The sequence below is a fragment of the Salvelinus fontinalis genome, chromosome 6 (genome assembly GCF_029448725.1).
Source record: "Salvelinus fontinalis isolate EN_2023a chromosome 6, ASM2944872v1, whole genome shotgun sequence".
In the NCBI taxonomy this organism is placed as follows: domain Eukaryota; kingdom Metazoa; phylum Chordata; class Actinopteri; order Salmoniformes; family Salmonidae; genus Salvelinus; species Salvelinus fontinalis.
In genome coordinates, this window is record NC_074670.1 from 67,536,608 (window position 1) to 67,554,210 (window position 17,603).

General features: G+C 42.7%; 1 protein-coding gene across 3 annotated transcripts in view; it reads right to left on the reverse strand.

The window, feature by feature from the left end:
- Positions 1–17,603, reverse strand: part of LOC129858322 (protocadherin-1-like) — a 374,038-nt gene that overhangs the window by 166,986 nt on the left and 189,449 nt on the right. The window contains exon 4 of one of the 3 annotated variants that reach the window (XM_055927475.1): positions 8,344–9,600. The exons of the other annotated variants lie outside the window; for them this stretch is intronic. Coding sequence (XP_055783450.1) covers positions 9,595–9,600 — 6 coding nt within the window. The 3' untranslated portion in view covers positions 8,344–9,594. Of the gene's footprint in view, positions 1–8,343; positions 9,601–17,603 lie in introns of those variants that run through there. 3 annotated transcript variants of the gene reach the window in all.

A 17,603-nucleotide genomic window follows, 5' to 3' on the forward strand; every position in this document is an offset into this window, starting at 1 on the left:
TCCCATTTCCAGTACCTAGGTCCTAAAGGGTTCTGTGTTGTTTTCACTGACCCTAAACTCTCACATTTCCAGTACCTAGGTCCTAAAGGGTTCTGAGTTGTTTTCACTGACTCTAAACTCTCCCATTCCCAGTACCTAGGTCCAAAGGGTTCTGTGTTGTTTTCATTGACCCTAAACTCTCCCATTCCCAGTACCCAGGTCCTAAAGGGTTCTGTGTTGTTTTCACTGACCCTAAACGCTCCTATTCTCAGTAGCTAGGTCCTAAAGGATTCTGTGTTGTTATAATTGACCCTAAACTCTCCCATTCCCAGTACCTAGGTCCTAAAAGATTCTGTGTTGTTATAATTGACCCTAAACGCTCCCATTCCCAGTACCTAGTTCCTAAAGGGTTCTGTGTTGTTTTCATTGACCCTAAACTATCCCATTCCCAGTACCCTGGTCCTAAAGGGTTCTGTGTTGTTTTCACTGACCCTAAACGCTCCCATTTCCAGTACCTAGGTCCTAACGGGTTCTGTGTTGTTTTCACTGACCCTAAACTCTCACATTTCCAGTACCTAGGTCTTAAAGGGTTCTGTGTTGTTTTCACTGACCCTAAACGCTCCCATTCCCAGTACCCAGGTCCTAAAGGGTTCTTTGTTGTTTTCACTGACCTGAAACCCTCCCATTTCCAGTACCCAGGTCCTAAAGGGTTCTGTGTTGTTTTCACTGACCCTAAACTCTCCCATTTCCAATACCCAGGTCCTAAAGGGTTCTGTGTTGTTTTCACTGACCCTAAACTCTCCCATTTCCAGTACCTAGGTCCTAAAGGGTTCTGTGTTGTTTTCACTGACCCTAAACTCTCCCATTCACAGTACCCAGGTCCTAAAGGGTTCTGTGTTGTTTTCACTGACCCTAAACTCTCACATTTCCAGTACCTAGGTCCTAAAGGGTTCTGAGTTGTTTTCACTGACCCTAAACTCTCCCATTCCCAGTACCTAGGTCCAAAGGGTTCTGTGTTGTTTTCATTGACCCTAAACTCTCCCATTCCCAGTACCCAGGTCCTAAAGGGTTCTGTGTTGTTTTCACTGACCCTAAACGCTCCTATTCTCAGTACCTAGGTCCTAAAGGATTCTGTATTGTTATAATTGACCCTAAACTCTCCCATTCCCAGTACCTAGGTCCTAAAGGATTCTGTGTTGTTATAATTGACCCTAAACGCTCCCATTCCCAGTACCTAGTTCCTAAAGGGTTCTGTGTTGTTTTCATTGACCCTAAACTATCCCATTCCCAGTACCCAGGTCCTAAAGGGTTCTGTGTTGTTTTCACTGACCCTAAACGCTCCTATTCCCAGTACCTAGGTCCTAAAGGATTCTGTGTTGTTATAATTGACCCTAAACTCTCCCATTCCCAGAACCTAGGTCCTAAAGGGTTATGTGTTGTTTTCATTGACCCTAAACTATCCCATTGCCAGTACCTAGGTCCTAGAGGGCTCAATGCAAAGCCAATCCTCTTTCCTCCAATCCCCTCATGTGTGGAGAACATGGAATGAGAGGGGGCTAAGCCTAGAGCTTGGCGATATGGACAAAAATCCATATTGAGATAAATTGCAAGAATTGATGCGCTAACAATAAATAGAATGATACGTTTATAACAATGTTCACGACAGTTTGTTCTTTATTCTCATTTAAACTACTACTACAGGTTATAGCCATCAATTGTCCCATTAACAATAACCTATATTAGTAAATGTATTTCATTTCAAACTCTGTATTATAGGCTACTTGTCCTAATGAACGATATCAGCAAAATGCCTGGGATAAGTGATCGGTATGGTCGGTGTTGATCATTTTCGGTTAATCGTCCCAGCTCTAGCTTAGCCCTTTGTAATCACACACACAGACACTCGCACACACACACAAATCAACTTGCAGATATAAACACACTCAATCTTGTATGAAACTATACTGTATATGATCCAGAATTCAAGATAGCTGCCATCCATCTAAGTTGAGTCAGGATTTCTAGGTTGGGCTGACACATTTTTGACACCCTCTTTTAACATTGGGCCTTTCATTGCCGAGTCACTGCCCCGCTATAAAGGAAACACAGGTGCATGGTCTCTCACGCTAGCTTGTTTTTAGCTTCTCCACATCTACTGCTAAGGGCCGAATTACAGAGGTGAGAAGTTCTCTGGCTGGGCAGAGAACCAGGCGCAAAGTGCTCAAGGCTTGCCCAAACCGAGCCTCGGGACATGGCTTGACTTTAAAGGAGCCTGCCTGGACCGTTCAGCCGTCGACAACTTTGACTCACACTTCCAACACTCCCAGCCTACTAATTAGCCACTAGGCTAACCCTCCAAGTTAGCGATTAGCTGTTAGAGGCTAACACATTCTTTCAAAAGGGGGGCTTTGCTGTTCCAGGTGGGTTCCCTGGCTGGATGTCCCCCGCTTCAGGAACACACAGGACTGGGGCAGGCATTGTGTCGTGCCAGTAGCCCTGGGCATTAGTGGAACAGACAGCTCTCCCTGGGACAGGTGGAGCTAGGCCAGTGGTCCATTAGCGGCCAGTCTCTGTACAGCAAGTCCAGCTTGACCGTCCGGCTTGACCGCACGCATGCCAAGACCACAAGAGCTAGGGAGCCAAGACAATGGGCCTATACAGACAGGAGCAGGGAGTCTGGTTGGAACTGAAGCCAACTGAGATTAGCCACAGGGGAGAGTAAACAACAGAAAAACAGGGCTGTGGGGTTTGTATCCACAAATGGGCTTCAATCAGTGACGCTGCTAGCTGGGAAGCAAATGCCTCCTTTGCCCTCGACTGACAGGATGAGAGAGAGGGAGAGGGAAAAGAAGAGAGAGGAATAGAGTCCAACTTTCTATTCCACACCACACACATTGAATGACTCAGATCTGTCTTGACAGCCTACTAATGTCAGCCCACTAACCAATTATATTATCAGGCTGCCTACTAATGTCATCCCAATGACCAATTATATTATCAGGCTGCCTACTAATGTCAGCCCACTAACCAATTATATTATCAGGCTGCCTACTAATGTCATCCCAATGACCAATTATATTATCAGGCTGCCTACTAATGTCATCCCAATGACCAAATATATTTTCAGGCTGCCTACTAATGTCAGCCCACTAACCAATTATATTTTCAGGCTGCCTACTAATGTCAGCCCACTAACGAATTATATTATCAGGCTGCCTACTAATGTGTGCGAGCAAGGATCCTATAAACCTGAATCAGTTACACAAGCTCTGTCAGGAGGAATGGGCCAAAATTCACCCAACTTATTGTGGGAAGCTTGTGGAAGGCTACGTGAAACGTTTGACCCAAGTTAAGCAATTCAAAGGTAATGCTACCAAATACTAATGGAGTGTATGTAAACTTCCTACTTCAACTGTATAACACATTAGATCTGGTAAAAGATAATACAAATAAAAAGCATTAGATTTTTTTTTGTACCATCATCTTTGAAATGCAAGAGAAAGGCCATAATGTATTATTCCAGCCCAGGCGCAATTTATATTTTGGCCACTAGAAGACAGCAGGATATATGCAAAGTTTTTTCTGATCCAATGAACAATTGCATTTCTGTTCAAAACTGCCTAATTGTTTTATTAATACATTTTCAAGTTATTAACTGTGCATTCTCCTCAAACAATGGCATGGTACTCTTTCATTGTATTTTGGATAGTTCAGTCAGTGCAGTTAGTAATTCAATCTTTCTGTCAATATCAGATATGTCTAGGGAAATCTTCTTGTTACTTACAACCTCATGCTAATCGCATTAGCCTATGTTAGCTCAACCGTCCCACGGGGGACCCACCGATCCTGTAGAGGTTGCAGATGCTCTTATCCTAAGCAACTTACAGTTGTGAGTACATATATTTTGGTACAGGTCACCAGTGGAAATCGAACACACTACCCTGGCGATATTTTAAATGTATTAAAAAATATATATAATAATTAAAAAAATATTTTATATACACTGCTCAAAAAAATAAAGGAAACACTTAAACAACACAATGTAACTCCAAGTCAATCACACTTCTGTGAAATCAAACTGTCCACTTAGGAAGCAACACTGATTGACAATAAATTTCACATGCTGTTGTGCAAATGGAATAGACAAAAGGTGGAAATTATAGGCAATTAGCAAGACACATTTGTGGCCTACTGGAGGTCATTTTGCAGGGCTCTGGCAGTACACCTACTTGCACAAAGGCGGAGGTAGCAGTCCTGCTGCTGGGTTGTTGCCCTCCTACGGCCTCCTCCACGTCTCCTGATGTACTGGCCTGTCTCCTGGTAGCGCCTCCATGCTCTGGACACTACGCTGACAGACACAGCAAACCTTTTTGCCACAGCTCGCATTGATGTGCCGTCCTGGATGAACTGCACTACCTGAGCCACTTGTGTGAGTTGTAGACTCCGTCTCATGCTACCACTAGAGTGAAAGCACCGCCAGCATTCAAAAGTGACCAAAACATCAGCCAGGAAGCATAGGAACTGAGAAGTGGTCTGTGGTCACCACCTGCAGAATCACTCCTGTTTTGGGGGGTGTCTTGCTAATTGCCTATAATTTCCACCTTTTGTCTATTCCATTTGCACAACAGCATGTGCAATTTATTGTCAATCAGTGTTGCTTCCTAAGTGGACAGTTTGATTTCACAGAAGTGTGATTGACTTGGAGTTACATTGTGTTGTTTAAGTGTTCCCTTTATTTTTTTGAGCAGTGTATATATATATATATATATATATATATATATATATATATATATACACACACACACACACACACACACACACACACACACACACACACACACACACACACACACACACACACACACACACACACACACACACACACACACACACACATTTGCCGATATAGACTCTGTGTCCCTTTTTGTCCCTTTTTGAGGACCCTGTCTGTCAAAGATAATTCGTAAAAATCCAAATAGCTTCACAGATCTTCATTATAAAAGGTTTAAACACTGTTTAAACACTGCTTTTTCAATGACCCATAAACAATTAATGAACATGCACCTGTGGAACGGTCGTTAAGAAACTAACAGCTTACAGACGGTAGGCAATTAAGGTCACAGTTATGAAAACTTAGGACACTAAAGAGGCCTTTCTACTGACTCTGAAAAACACCAATAGATAGATGCCCAGTATCCCTGCTAATCTGTGTGCCTTAGGCATGCTGCAAGGAGGCATGAGGACTGCAGATGTGGCCAGGGCAATAAATTGCAATGTCCATACTGTGAGACGCCTAAGACAGCGCTACAGGGAGACAGGACGGACAGCTGATCATCCTCGCAGTGGCAGACCACATGTAACAACACCTGCAGAGGATCGGTACATCCAAACATCACACCTGCGGCACAGGTACAGGATAGCAACAACAACTGCCCGAGTTACACCAGGAACGCACAATCCCTCCATCAGTGCTCAGACTGTCCACAATAGGCTGAGAGAGGCTAGACTGAGAGCTTGTAGGCCTGTTGTAAGACAGGTCCTCACCAGACATCACCGGCAACAACGTCGCCTATGGGCACAAACCCACCGTCGCTGGACCAGACAGGACTGGCAAAAAGTGCTCTTCAATGATGAGTCGCAGTTTTGTCTCACCAGGGCTGATGGTTGGATTTGCGTTTATCATCGAAGGAATGAGCGTTACACCGAGGCCTGTACTCTGGAGCGGGATCGATTTGGAGGTGGAGGGTCCATCATGGTCTGGGGCGGTGTGTCACAGCATCATCGGACTGAGCTTGTTGTCATTGCAGGCAATCTCAATGCTGTGCGTTACAGGGAAGACATCCTCCTCCCTCATGTGGTACCCTTCCTGCAGGCTCATCCTGACATGACCCTCCAGCATGACAATGGCACCAGTCATACTGCTCGTTCTGTGCGTGATTTCCTGCAAGACAGGAATGTCAGTGTTCTGCCATGGCCAGCAAAGAGCCTGGATCTCAATCCTTTGAGCACGTCTGGGACCTGTTGGACCGGTGGGGAGAGGGCTAGGGCCATTCCCCACAGAAATGTCTGGGAACTTGCAGGTGCCTTGGTGGAAGAGTGGGGTAACATCTCACAGCAAGAACTGGCAAATCTGGTGCAGTCCATGAGGAGGAGATGCACTGCAGTATTTAATGTAGCTGATGGCCACACCAGATATTGACTGTTACTTTTGATTTTGACCCCCCCCTCTTTGTTCAGGGACACATTATTAAATTTCTGTTAGTCACAGGTCTGTGGAACTTGTTCAGTTCATGTCTCAGTTGTTGAATCTTGTTATATTCATACAACTATTTACACATGTTAATAGTTTGCTGAAAATAAATGCAGTTAACAGTGTGAGCACGTTTCTTTTTTTGAGTTTATATATATATCTCACCCATCTACACACATTTTTAAAAATGTTTGAAATGTAAAAGCTCATTTACATTAGTATTCACACCCCTGAGTCAATACTTTACAGGAGCACCTTTGCACATCTGGATTTGGTGATTTTCTCCCATTGTTTTCACTTAGTCATTATGGGGTATTGTGTGTAAATGGGTGAGCTTTTGTTTTATTTAATCCATGTTGAATGCAGGCTTTAACACAACAAAATCTAAAATAAGTCAAGGGGTATCGATACTTTCGGGAAGGCACTGAATTCGTTTCAGCCCACTAACCAAATATATTATCAGGCTGCCGCTACTCTACTCCACTGCATGGCTAGAACATTTTCCAGCTTTACAGGTTTTTAATCATTGTGTTCTCTAAAAACAAAAAATGGTATTTCCATTAACACTGGAGTCATCAGCCACCCATCAATGTTCCAAGACTGAGCATCTAAAGCAATAGTTTATGACAGTACAGCCATCTTGTTCAATAGACAGCTTTTTAGATCATCTGTCCTTCTCTAAAATATGCATAGTGTACAAAACATTAGGAACACCTGCTCCTCCATGATATAGACTGACCACATGAATGCAAGTGAAAGCTATGATTCCTTATTGATGTCACCTGTTAAATCCACGTCAAGCAGTGTAGATGCAGGGGAGAAGATGGGTTAAGGAAGGATTTATAAGCCTTCAGACAATTGAGATAGATTGTGTATGTGTGCCATTCAGAGGGTGAATGGGCAAGCCAAAAGATTTAGGTGCCTTTGAACGGGGTATGGTAGTAGGTGCCAGGTACACCGGTTTGTGTCAAGAACTGCAACGCTGCTGGGCTTTTCACGCTCAACAGTTTCCCTTGTGTATCAAGAATGGTCCACCACCCAAATGATGCAAAGCAACCTTGACACACTTGACACACAACTTGACACAACTGTGGGAAGCATTGGAGTCAACATGGGTCAGCATCCATGTGGAACGCTTTCGACACCTAGTAGAGTCCATGTACCAAAGAATTGAGGCTGTTCTGAGGGCAAAAGTGGGTGAAACTCAATATTAGGAAGGTGTTCCTAATGTTTTGTACACTCAGTGTATATTTGCCAGATAGACAGACACACAAACAAAGATAGACAGAGAACTCACTATCCTATAATATGTATTCAAGTCTGACTGTCTGCTGTATCTAAGAGACAACATTGGAAAGAGAGATATATGGGAGTAATATGAGAGTGGAGGAGAGGGGGAGGAGAGTGGAGGAGAGGGGGAGCGCGAGGAGAAAAGGATATGAAGAGAGGAGAGGGAGGATTGGAGTCAAGGAGAGGGAGGAGAGGTGGAGGAGAGGGGGGAGAGGGGGAGGAGAGGGGGGAGAGGGGGAGGAGAGGGAAGATAGTGAATATACTGTAGGAAGAGGGATCTCCATATGAGTTTCTGTCCCCTCTACTTCACTTTTCATTATTTTATGCTTGCTGCGTCTTTTTAAAGGTGCACTCCTTCTTTGTCATTTTCCTTCCTTGGGCTAATTTTTTTCTCTTGTTCTCCCTCTCTCTCTCTCCGTGGCCTCGGTAGGGAGCCTGACGGGGTGTCGCTCCATGGACGGCTGCAGCTGCAGCTCCTACAACCAGAGGACCTACAGACTCTAAATATAGATAACTCACTGGGGTGTGTGTGTCTGTTTGAAACTCCTAGACACCATCATTCACACAAACACCTGGCCACCCACACAGATTGTTCTCGCTATTCTCCACCAAACACAGAGTACTCCACGTCCACTTCCTGTACGTGAATATAAAACATGTTATAATAACAGCATCTTTTTTATTGCTTTCTTTTCACTGTATGTGATACATTTTCACAACTCTTAGTACAAAACTCCAAACTGATCACATAACGCAGCCAGTCTCATTCAAAACCAGTCATGGTGCATTCATTTGGATTGTAAACATCTCTCACCACACAACCATTGACTCGAAATATAAGTTTATTGTGAAATGTAATGAGAACATTGGTTTATTATCAAATCTTTTAACTACCAGTTAATCTAATAGGAAACAATGCAGATATGTTTTTCAAATCGCCCTTAGAAGTGCTGAAAGTAATATGCTACAGTGTTGTAAATTACAGTAGATTGAAGTTCACATTAGGCAATACACTTACATGACCCAACAAAAAAAAGTAGTTGTACTGTCGGTAATCAAATGTAAGAAATGTAATGAAACAAATTTAATGAATGAAAATAAAACAATGTTTAGCACTCATTCATTTGCATCAAGCCTGTCTTGAGCGTTTGTCCATAAATTCTCATCCACATGACAGTTAATGTCCTCATTGTTCATGCACCGCGGGTAAAAAACATTTAGCATTACAGATCCAAGCTTGACATTGGTCTGCATTGATGTCATCATCAATGCATCATCCATGGCCAGGAGGAGGGTGGCACGCTCATGGGGATGGTGATTGTACACCTTCCACCTCCAGGCTGAAAAAATACCTCAATAGGGTTGAGGAAAGGAGAGTATGGGGTTAGGTATAGGGTCAAGGATGGGCCCCAAAACCATCCCTGAACCACCTCTGCATGTTGGAAACTGACATTGTACCACACAATGACATAGGTGACCACTTCACCTTGACAGGCCTGCTCAATTTTATTGAGAAACACAATGAGGTGTGCAGCGTTGTAGGATTCAAGTAATGGCCTACGTCCTACCACACATTCTTCAGAGATAGCTGCGCACATAGAGATGTTTCCTCCATATTGTCCAGGCACTTGGACGGTCGGCCGTTGACCGATGAGTTTCCGCCCACGGCACTGAGTTTGGGCTAGGTTGAAGCCCGCTTCATCAACAAAGAAATACTTGTGATGGTTCACAGCAGTGTAGTTCCAATGTGATATTGTGAAGTAGCACGTGTATCAAATTGTAACAGTAATACTTTAAATAGTGCTGTAACTGAACATACTCAGCCAGCAGTAGTTTCCCCCGATCGTTGATTCTCTCAAGAGGCACCAGGTAAATGTGTTTCATAGATACATTACCTGGTGCCTCTTCAAAAGTTGAGTGATTGTTGGTAGGCTGATGGACACCACATTGGCAAAGATGTCATCGTTCTCCTCAATGGCCTGCTTTATTTCAGACAGCCGTATGTCATTCCTGGCCCTCGACATTTCCATCACTGCTGGTCAGTCAGCACATGGACACCACCATGGGGTCTTCTGTCAACTCTGAGGGTAGATCAGATCATACTGTAAGAATATTGTCATATGTTTTGTGAATTTACATGCATTACAATATGTCATTTACTGTAAAGGTAATGGTAAAGCATAGTGCATATCCTGCAGACTTACCAGTTATCTTGGCGAAATGTTCTCAAAATCGAATTGACAGTTGATCTTTTCAAATGAGGGTGAACTAATCTGGCATCCTCTTCCATGGTAAGTCCTCTGTTTACCACATGTTCAACGATGATGGCCCAGACTCCATTAGACAACAGTTCCCTGCCTCCCTCTCTCTTATGTCTACCTCTTTGACGCAGCCCATGCCCACCTCTTTGACCTCTTTGACGTGGGCCAAGCCCACCTCTTTGACGGGGGCCAAGCCCACCTCTTTGACCTCTGACGGGGCCCATGCCCACCTCTTTGACGGGGGCCAAGCCCTCCTCTTTGATCTCTGACGGGGCCCATGCCCACCTCTTTGACCTCTTTGACGGGGGCCAAGCCCACCTCTTTGACCTCTGACGGGGCCCATGCCCACCTCTTTGACCTCTTTGACGGGGGCCAAGCCCAACTCTTTGACCTCTGACGGGGCCCATGCCCACCTCTTTGACCTATTTGAAGGGGGCCAAGCCCACCTCTTTGACCTCTGATGGGGCCCATGCCCACCTCTTTGACCTCTTTGAAGGGGGCCAAGCCCACCTCTTTGAAGGGGCCAAGCCCACCTCTTTGACCTCTGATGGGGCCCATGCCCACCTCTTTGACCTCTTTGAAGGGGGCCAAGCCCACCTCTTTGAAGGGGGCCAAGCCCACCTCTTTGACCTCTTTCAAGGGGGCCAAGCCCACCTCTTTGACCTCTTTGAAGGGGGCCAAGCCCACCTCTTGGACCTCTTTGAAGGGGCCCATGCCCACCTCTTTGACCTCTTTGAAGGGGGCCAAGCCCACCTCTTGGACCTCTTTGAAGGGGCCCATGCCCACCTCTTTGACCTCTTTGAAGGGAGCCAAGCCCACCTCTTTGACGGGGCCCATGCCCACCTCTTTGACCTCTTTGACGGGCCCCCGTCCAATAGCTCTTTGATTTCTTCCTTTCCCTTGCTGTCTATCTTGCTCAATGTTGAAAGAAATGTTCAAGTGTTCACACACACCCTTTTTTATGGTGATCAATTCTGGTTACCACTATGTGAAATCAATTAGCAATAATGAGTAGTCGTTATGTATGGTTATCATACATGTAATTTAGATGTTTATACTTTACAAAAACACATTTTATTTCTGTAGTTCTGAAAACCTTTTATACAGTGCATTAGGAAAGTATTCAGAGCCCTTGACGTTTTTCACATTTTGTTACGTTACAGCCTTATTCTAAAATGTATTACGTAGTTTTTTCCCCCTCATCAATCTACACACAATATCCCACAATAAGACAACTGGTTTTTAGAAATGTTTGCAATGTATTACAAAACCCCCCCCTGAAATATCACATTTACATAAGTATTCAGACCCTTTACACAGTACTTTGTTGAAGCACCTTTGGCAGGTATTACATCTTCGAGTCTTCTTGGGTATGACGCCGCAAGCTTGGCACACCTGTACATTTGGGAGTTCTTCTCCGCAGACCCTCTCAAGCTCTGTCAGGTTGGATGGGGAGCGTCGCTGCACAGCTATTTTCAGGTCTCTCCAGAAATGTTAGATCGGGCACAAGTCCGGGCTCTGGCGGGGTCACTAAAGGACATTCAGAGACTTGTCCCGAAGCAACTCCTACGTTGTCTTGGCCATGTGCTTAGGGTCATTGTCCTGTTGGAAGGTGAACCTTTGCCCCAGTCTGAGGTTCTGAGCGCTCTGGCGCAGGTTTTCATCAAGGATCTCTTTGTACTGTGCTCCGTTCATCTTTCCCTTAATCCTGACTCGTGTCCCAGTCCCTGACATTGAAAAACATTCCCACAGCATGATGCTGCCACCACCATGCTTCACAGTAGGGATGGTGCCAGATAGGGATGGTGCCAGGTTTCCTCCAGACGTGACACATGGCATTCAGTCCAAAGAGTTCAATCTTGGCTTTATCAGACCAGAGAATCTTGTTTCTTATGGTCTGAGAGTCTTTAGGGGCCTTTTGGCAAACTTCAAGCGGGCTGTCATGTGCCTTTTACTGAGAAGTAGCTTCTGTTGGGCCACTCTACCAGAAAGGCCTGATTGCTGGAGTGTTGCAGAGACGGTTGTCCTTCTGAAAGATTATCCCATCTCCACAGATGAAATCTAGAGATCTGTCAGAGTGACCATCGGGTTCTTGGTCACCTCCCTGACAAAGGCCTTTCTCCCCCAATTGCTCAGTTTGGCTGTGCGGCCAGCTCTATGAATAGTCTTGTTTGTTCTTCCATTTAAGAATGATGGAGGCCATTGTGTTCTTGGGGACCATCAATGCTGCAGAAATGTTTCGGCACCCTTACCCAGATCTGTGCCTCGACACAATTCTGTCAAACAAGTCTCTGAATGTCCTTCAACCTCAAGGCTTAGATTTTGCTCTGACATGCACTGTCAACTGTGGGACCCTATATAGACAGGTGTGTGCCTTCCAAATCATGTCTAGTCAATTGAATTTACCACTGGTAGACTCCAATCAAGTTGTAGAAACATCTCAAGGATGATCAATGGAAACAGGATGCACCTGAGTCTCATTGCAAAGGGCCTGGATACTTGTGTAAAAAATGTATTGCTGTTTTTTTTATACATTTGCAAAAATATCTAAAAACCTATTTTTGCTTTGTCATTATGGCATATTGTATGTCGATTGAGGATATATATTTTTTTATCCATTTTTGAATAAGGTTGTAATGTATCAAAAATGTGGGTTAAAAGTCAAAGGGTCTGAATACTTTCCAAATGCATTGTAGGGTAGACAAACCCGTTTAAAATCTAGAGGTTTACCAAACAGTTAAGTAATTAACCATTAAGTTTAGTTGGATTAAATGATGGTCAAATGTATTTAAGAGAATCATATGAAAAGCATTTTGAGAATTTCATTGTGAAAGTCAATTACTTTATATGAAAGGTATTTCTAGATGAAACACTGATTAGGTTTGTTGAAAACGTCAAGTGATAGAAACCAAATTATTATTACTGTTAATATTATTAGTTATTATTACTATTATTAATAAGGGTGCACGATATATCGGTGAACATATCGGACGATATTAGCTAAAAATGCCAATAAAGGTATTGGCCGATATCAAGTTTAACGCCGATGTGCAAAACCGATGTCAAAGCTAATGTGCATACCTATATAACGTCAGTACATAACGTAATGACGCCACATAAAATGTTGCGCTAAACGTGCAGCAGAGCATTAAACTAGCCCACAATGTCTGCTGTGTGGATCGAGCAGTCAACAAGTCGAGCAGTCATTTGAGTCAACTCAAAGGCGAAATCTATTAAAGCCAAGATAATGGAATTCATTGTCATAGACAATCAACCGTTCTCTGTCGTGGGTGATGTTGGCTTTCGCCGACTGGTCCAGCACCTGTACACACTTATCAAGTGCGCTATTCTGCAGTTGTTGCCCTACCAGAGTTACACAATAATAGTGTAACTGCTATTAGCTTCAAAACATACATACTATGGAACGCTGTTTGGGTCTTGGCGTGTCAAGAAAGACACAGTGGCACTGTCAAAACCGTTTTTAAAAAGTCAGCAAAAAAGCAAACACCAGCCACGAACGATGTGTTTACAATACCTTGTTGGTAATAATGCATAATTTGTTTGACCACAGCTTCTGAGTTTAGCTTGGTACCTAGCTAGCACCAGCCTGAAAACAATGACCAGTAGAAACTGCAGTTATTTTCATTATTCTTAGCAATGATGTAGGAGTCCTTGTGAGTAAGTTTTAGCTAGGTTGTCACTTGTTGTTCGCCTACTGAAATTGAACTTCAAGTCATGAAAGTAAATAGCTAGCCAGCTACTTAACCCTGTTGCCCAAAGCTAACGCTATAAGCAGCCAGCTAGCTTCATCTGGCTAATGAGGCTTGACCGCATTGCGTTATGTGTTGCGAAGCTAGCCACAATAAGGATTAGGCACAATAGTGGAATTTGTAGTTTGCCTTCAAAATAAAAATATGTAATTGACAGTGATGCAAAGGAATACAAATAGTATATTTATGCCATACTTTTACTTTGAAGGCTAACCAAAAAGTCCACTATTGTGGCTAATCCTTATTGTGGCTAGCTTCACAAAGATGGGTCTGTCCACCGTTAAACAAATAAGAACTGTCTCATGAATGAGGGTTATTTTAGATGATGACACCTAGCTATTAAGTTAGCTAGCTAACTATAGCTACTGAAACAGATAGTCGTTTTGCTATCTTTTTGGGGAAGAACATTGTTTTCATCCATGAGCTAGTTAGCTTGCCTATGCCGTTCTGTACCATCACTCATTCATATATCTTTATGTACATATTCTTTATCCCTTTACACTTGTGTGTATAAGGTAGTAGTTGTGGAATTGTTAGGTTAGATTACTTGTTGGTTATTACTGCATTGTCGGAACTAGAAGCACAAGCATTTCGCTACACTCGCATTAACATCTGCTAACCATGTGTATGTGACAAATACATTTTTATTTGATTTGATTTGATTTAGCTGTTTTTATGACCATCACTGTAGGTGTGCGAGACAACTTTACCAGCATCATAGCATACGTATCGATGAATCATTGTGACATATAAAATACGAGTAATAGTGTAATAATTGAGTAATAACTACGTAAAAAATGTATGAAGGCGTTCAATTATTATGTGACGTGCAGACATATTCATGTCCTGATTGGTCAACAAGCTTATTCGACACGGGAAATTGTGTTATTTGATACGTCAAATAGTGTTAAATAGTATATTTTTTGACACGCAAAGACCCAAACGGCGTTCCATAGAAATCCTGGTTAAGAATGAAACAACTGAACAAATGAACAACGAAACAGCACAGCAAGTAAGTGAAAGAAATAGGTTTGATTATGTTTTACTGGTAATGGGGACATACTGTCACGTTCCTGACCTGGTTTCTGTTAGTTTTGTATGTGTTAGTTGGTCAGGACGTGAGTGTGGGTGGGCAGTCTATGTTTTCTGTTTCTATGTTGGTTTTGGGTGACCTGATATGGCTCTCAATTAGAGGCAGGTGTTTTTAATTTCCTCTGATTGAGAGTCATATTAAGGTAGGTGTGTTCACACTGTTTGCTTGTAAGTAGTGGTGTTGATTGTGTGCTACATGTTTTCTGGACTGAGTTCTTTTACCCCGTGTCTGGGGTTGGTTATATTGTACACCCAGTGTGTTAATAGGGTGGACTAGATGGTCCGTGTTCATTAAAGAACATTTTGGATTTGGCACCTGCTGTTTCCTGCGTGTTGACTCCACACTCTGACACCCAGGCCTTACACATACTTAAATGCCAAAAAAATATATATTTTGGTCAGTGTAGTGTGTGTGTGTAACCTTCATTTAAATAGGCAAGTCAGTTAAGAAATAATTCTTAATTACAATGACGGCCTACCCCGGCCAAACCCGGACAATGCTGGGCCAATTTTACGCAGCTTTATGGGACTCCCAATCACGGCCGGATGTGATACAGCCTGGATTAGAACCAGGGAATGTGGTGATGCCTCTTGCACTGAGACACAGTGCCTTAGACCGCTGCGTCCGTGTGTGTGGCTGAAGTCCCAGTAACAGGACCGATATGACAACAGCCAGTCCAAGTGCAGAGCGCCAAATTCAAAAAACAGAAATCTCATAATTAAAATTCCTCAGACATTCATGTGTCTTATATCATTTTAAAGGTAATCTTGTTGTTAATCCCACCAAAGTGTCCGATTTCAAATAGGCTTTACAGCGAAAGCACTACAAACGATTATGTTAGGTCACCACAAAACCCCAATAAGCATAGCCATTTTTTCCAGCTAAAGATAGCTTCACAAAAACCAGAATAGAGATACAATTAATCACTAACATTCGATTATTTTCATCAGATGACACTCATAGGACTTCATGTTACACAATCTATGCATGTTTTGTTTGATTAAATTCATATTTATATAAAAAAAATCTGAGTTTACATTGAGGCGACTAGATCCACTAGTTGCAAAAACATCAAGTGACTTTGCATAGCCCATCGTTTCAACAGAAATACTCATCATAAATACAGATGATAATACAAGTTATACACATTGAATAATAGATATACCTCTCCTTAATGCAAAAGCTTTGTCAGATTTCAAAAAAACTTTACGGAAAAAGAAATGCACGCTATAATCTGAGACGGCGCTCAAAAGAAACATACCACAGCTGCAAAGATGGCGTCACCATAAACAAGAAAATACATGATAAATATTCCCTTACCTTTGATGATCTACATCAGAAAGCACACCAGGAATCACAGGTCCACAATAAATGTTTGTTTTGTTCGAAAAAATCCGTTATTTATGTCCAATTGTTAGCGCGTTTGGTAAACATGTCCAAACGCTAATTCTGGTCAGCTTTCTATCGGACAAAAACTTCAAAATGTGATATTACCGGTCGAAGAAACATTTCAAACTAAGTACAGAATCAATCGTTAGGATGTTTTTAACATATAGCTTCAATAAAGTTCCAACCGGAGTATTCGTTCTTGTCTGCGTGAACGTAGGTGACTTCCATGAAAAAAAAAGCATGATCAGAAAATGGCTGCTTAATGGACACCTGACTGATTCTGCTATCATTCTCTCCCACAACATCATAGAAGTCTCATTGTAATTTCTATTGATGGTTGACATCTAGTGGAACCCCTAGGCAGTGCACAATCATTCATAAGTCAAATGGATTTCATTAGGGACTCTGGTGAATACAGACAAGCTCAGATTTCTGACTTCCTGTTTTGATTTCAACTCAGGATTTTGCCTACCTAATCTCACAGACATAATTCAAACAGTTTTAGAAACTTTAGAGTGTTTTCTATCCAATACTAATAATAATATGCAAATATTAGGAACTATGACTGAGGAGCAGGCCATTTGATATGGGCACCTTTCATCCAAGCTACTCAATACTGCCCCTTCAGCCATAAGAAGTTAACTATTTAACTGTACTAGAATGCTTAAAAGGCTGCTAAAATTGTAAATATCGGTATCGTTTTTGATTTTGGCAAGGAAAATATTGGATATCGATATCGGCCAAAAATGTCATATCGGTGCATCACTAATTATTAATAATACTAATATTACGCTTATGGATCTAGACAAAGCCAAACAAAAGTGTGTTTGTGATTCAGAGGTTGCGGTTGAATGCATTCAGTTGTACAACTGACCAGGTGTCCCCTTTTCCCTTAACGCATAAATTGCACTGGTAGCTAACGTAGTATCTCTACAGTACCACTCACCCTTTCGCCTTCCCCTTCCCCTTCTCCCTCTACCCCCACTCCTCCCCTAGACTCTCTCTTCTTATGAGTCTCTCTCTCTGTTTGCTGGCATTTACAGTCAGAGGTAAGGGTGATGTGCGAGGGACACCTAGCTACTTGCCATACTAACCCTTTACCCCATCCACTAAAATCTGCTTTTTCCCTTTTTACTCAGAGAATGATGAATCTTCTGTCAAGCTGTGGGTGTCAGAGGTGATTTGAACAGATGGTATTTTCCTTTAGTATGAGAAGAAATACACTCGCAAGCACGCACAAGCGAAGCTTTACAGAATTACGCCAAAAAAGGTATTCCAGAAAATAACCAAACAAAATAATATGAAGGGAAAGCCAGCATGTCAGGGCATAGCAGAGGTAACCCAAGATTTTCATGACTTCTCTTTATTGTGGTTTACTAAACAATTCACCACACCTACTTGACATGCAGTGTTAATGTAATCAGAGGTGACAGAAGAATTGTCAACATGCTGAAATACAGAACAAGAGGGAGAGAAGAGAAGAGGTGTAACAGTTCTTTCTATAGTTTGAACTTATGCGACAAATGCCAAAGGCCTTTGTTGACATTACAAACCAGACTGTGTGCAGTAGC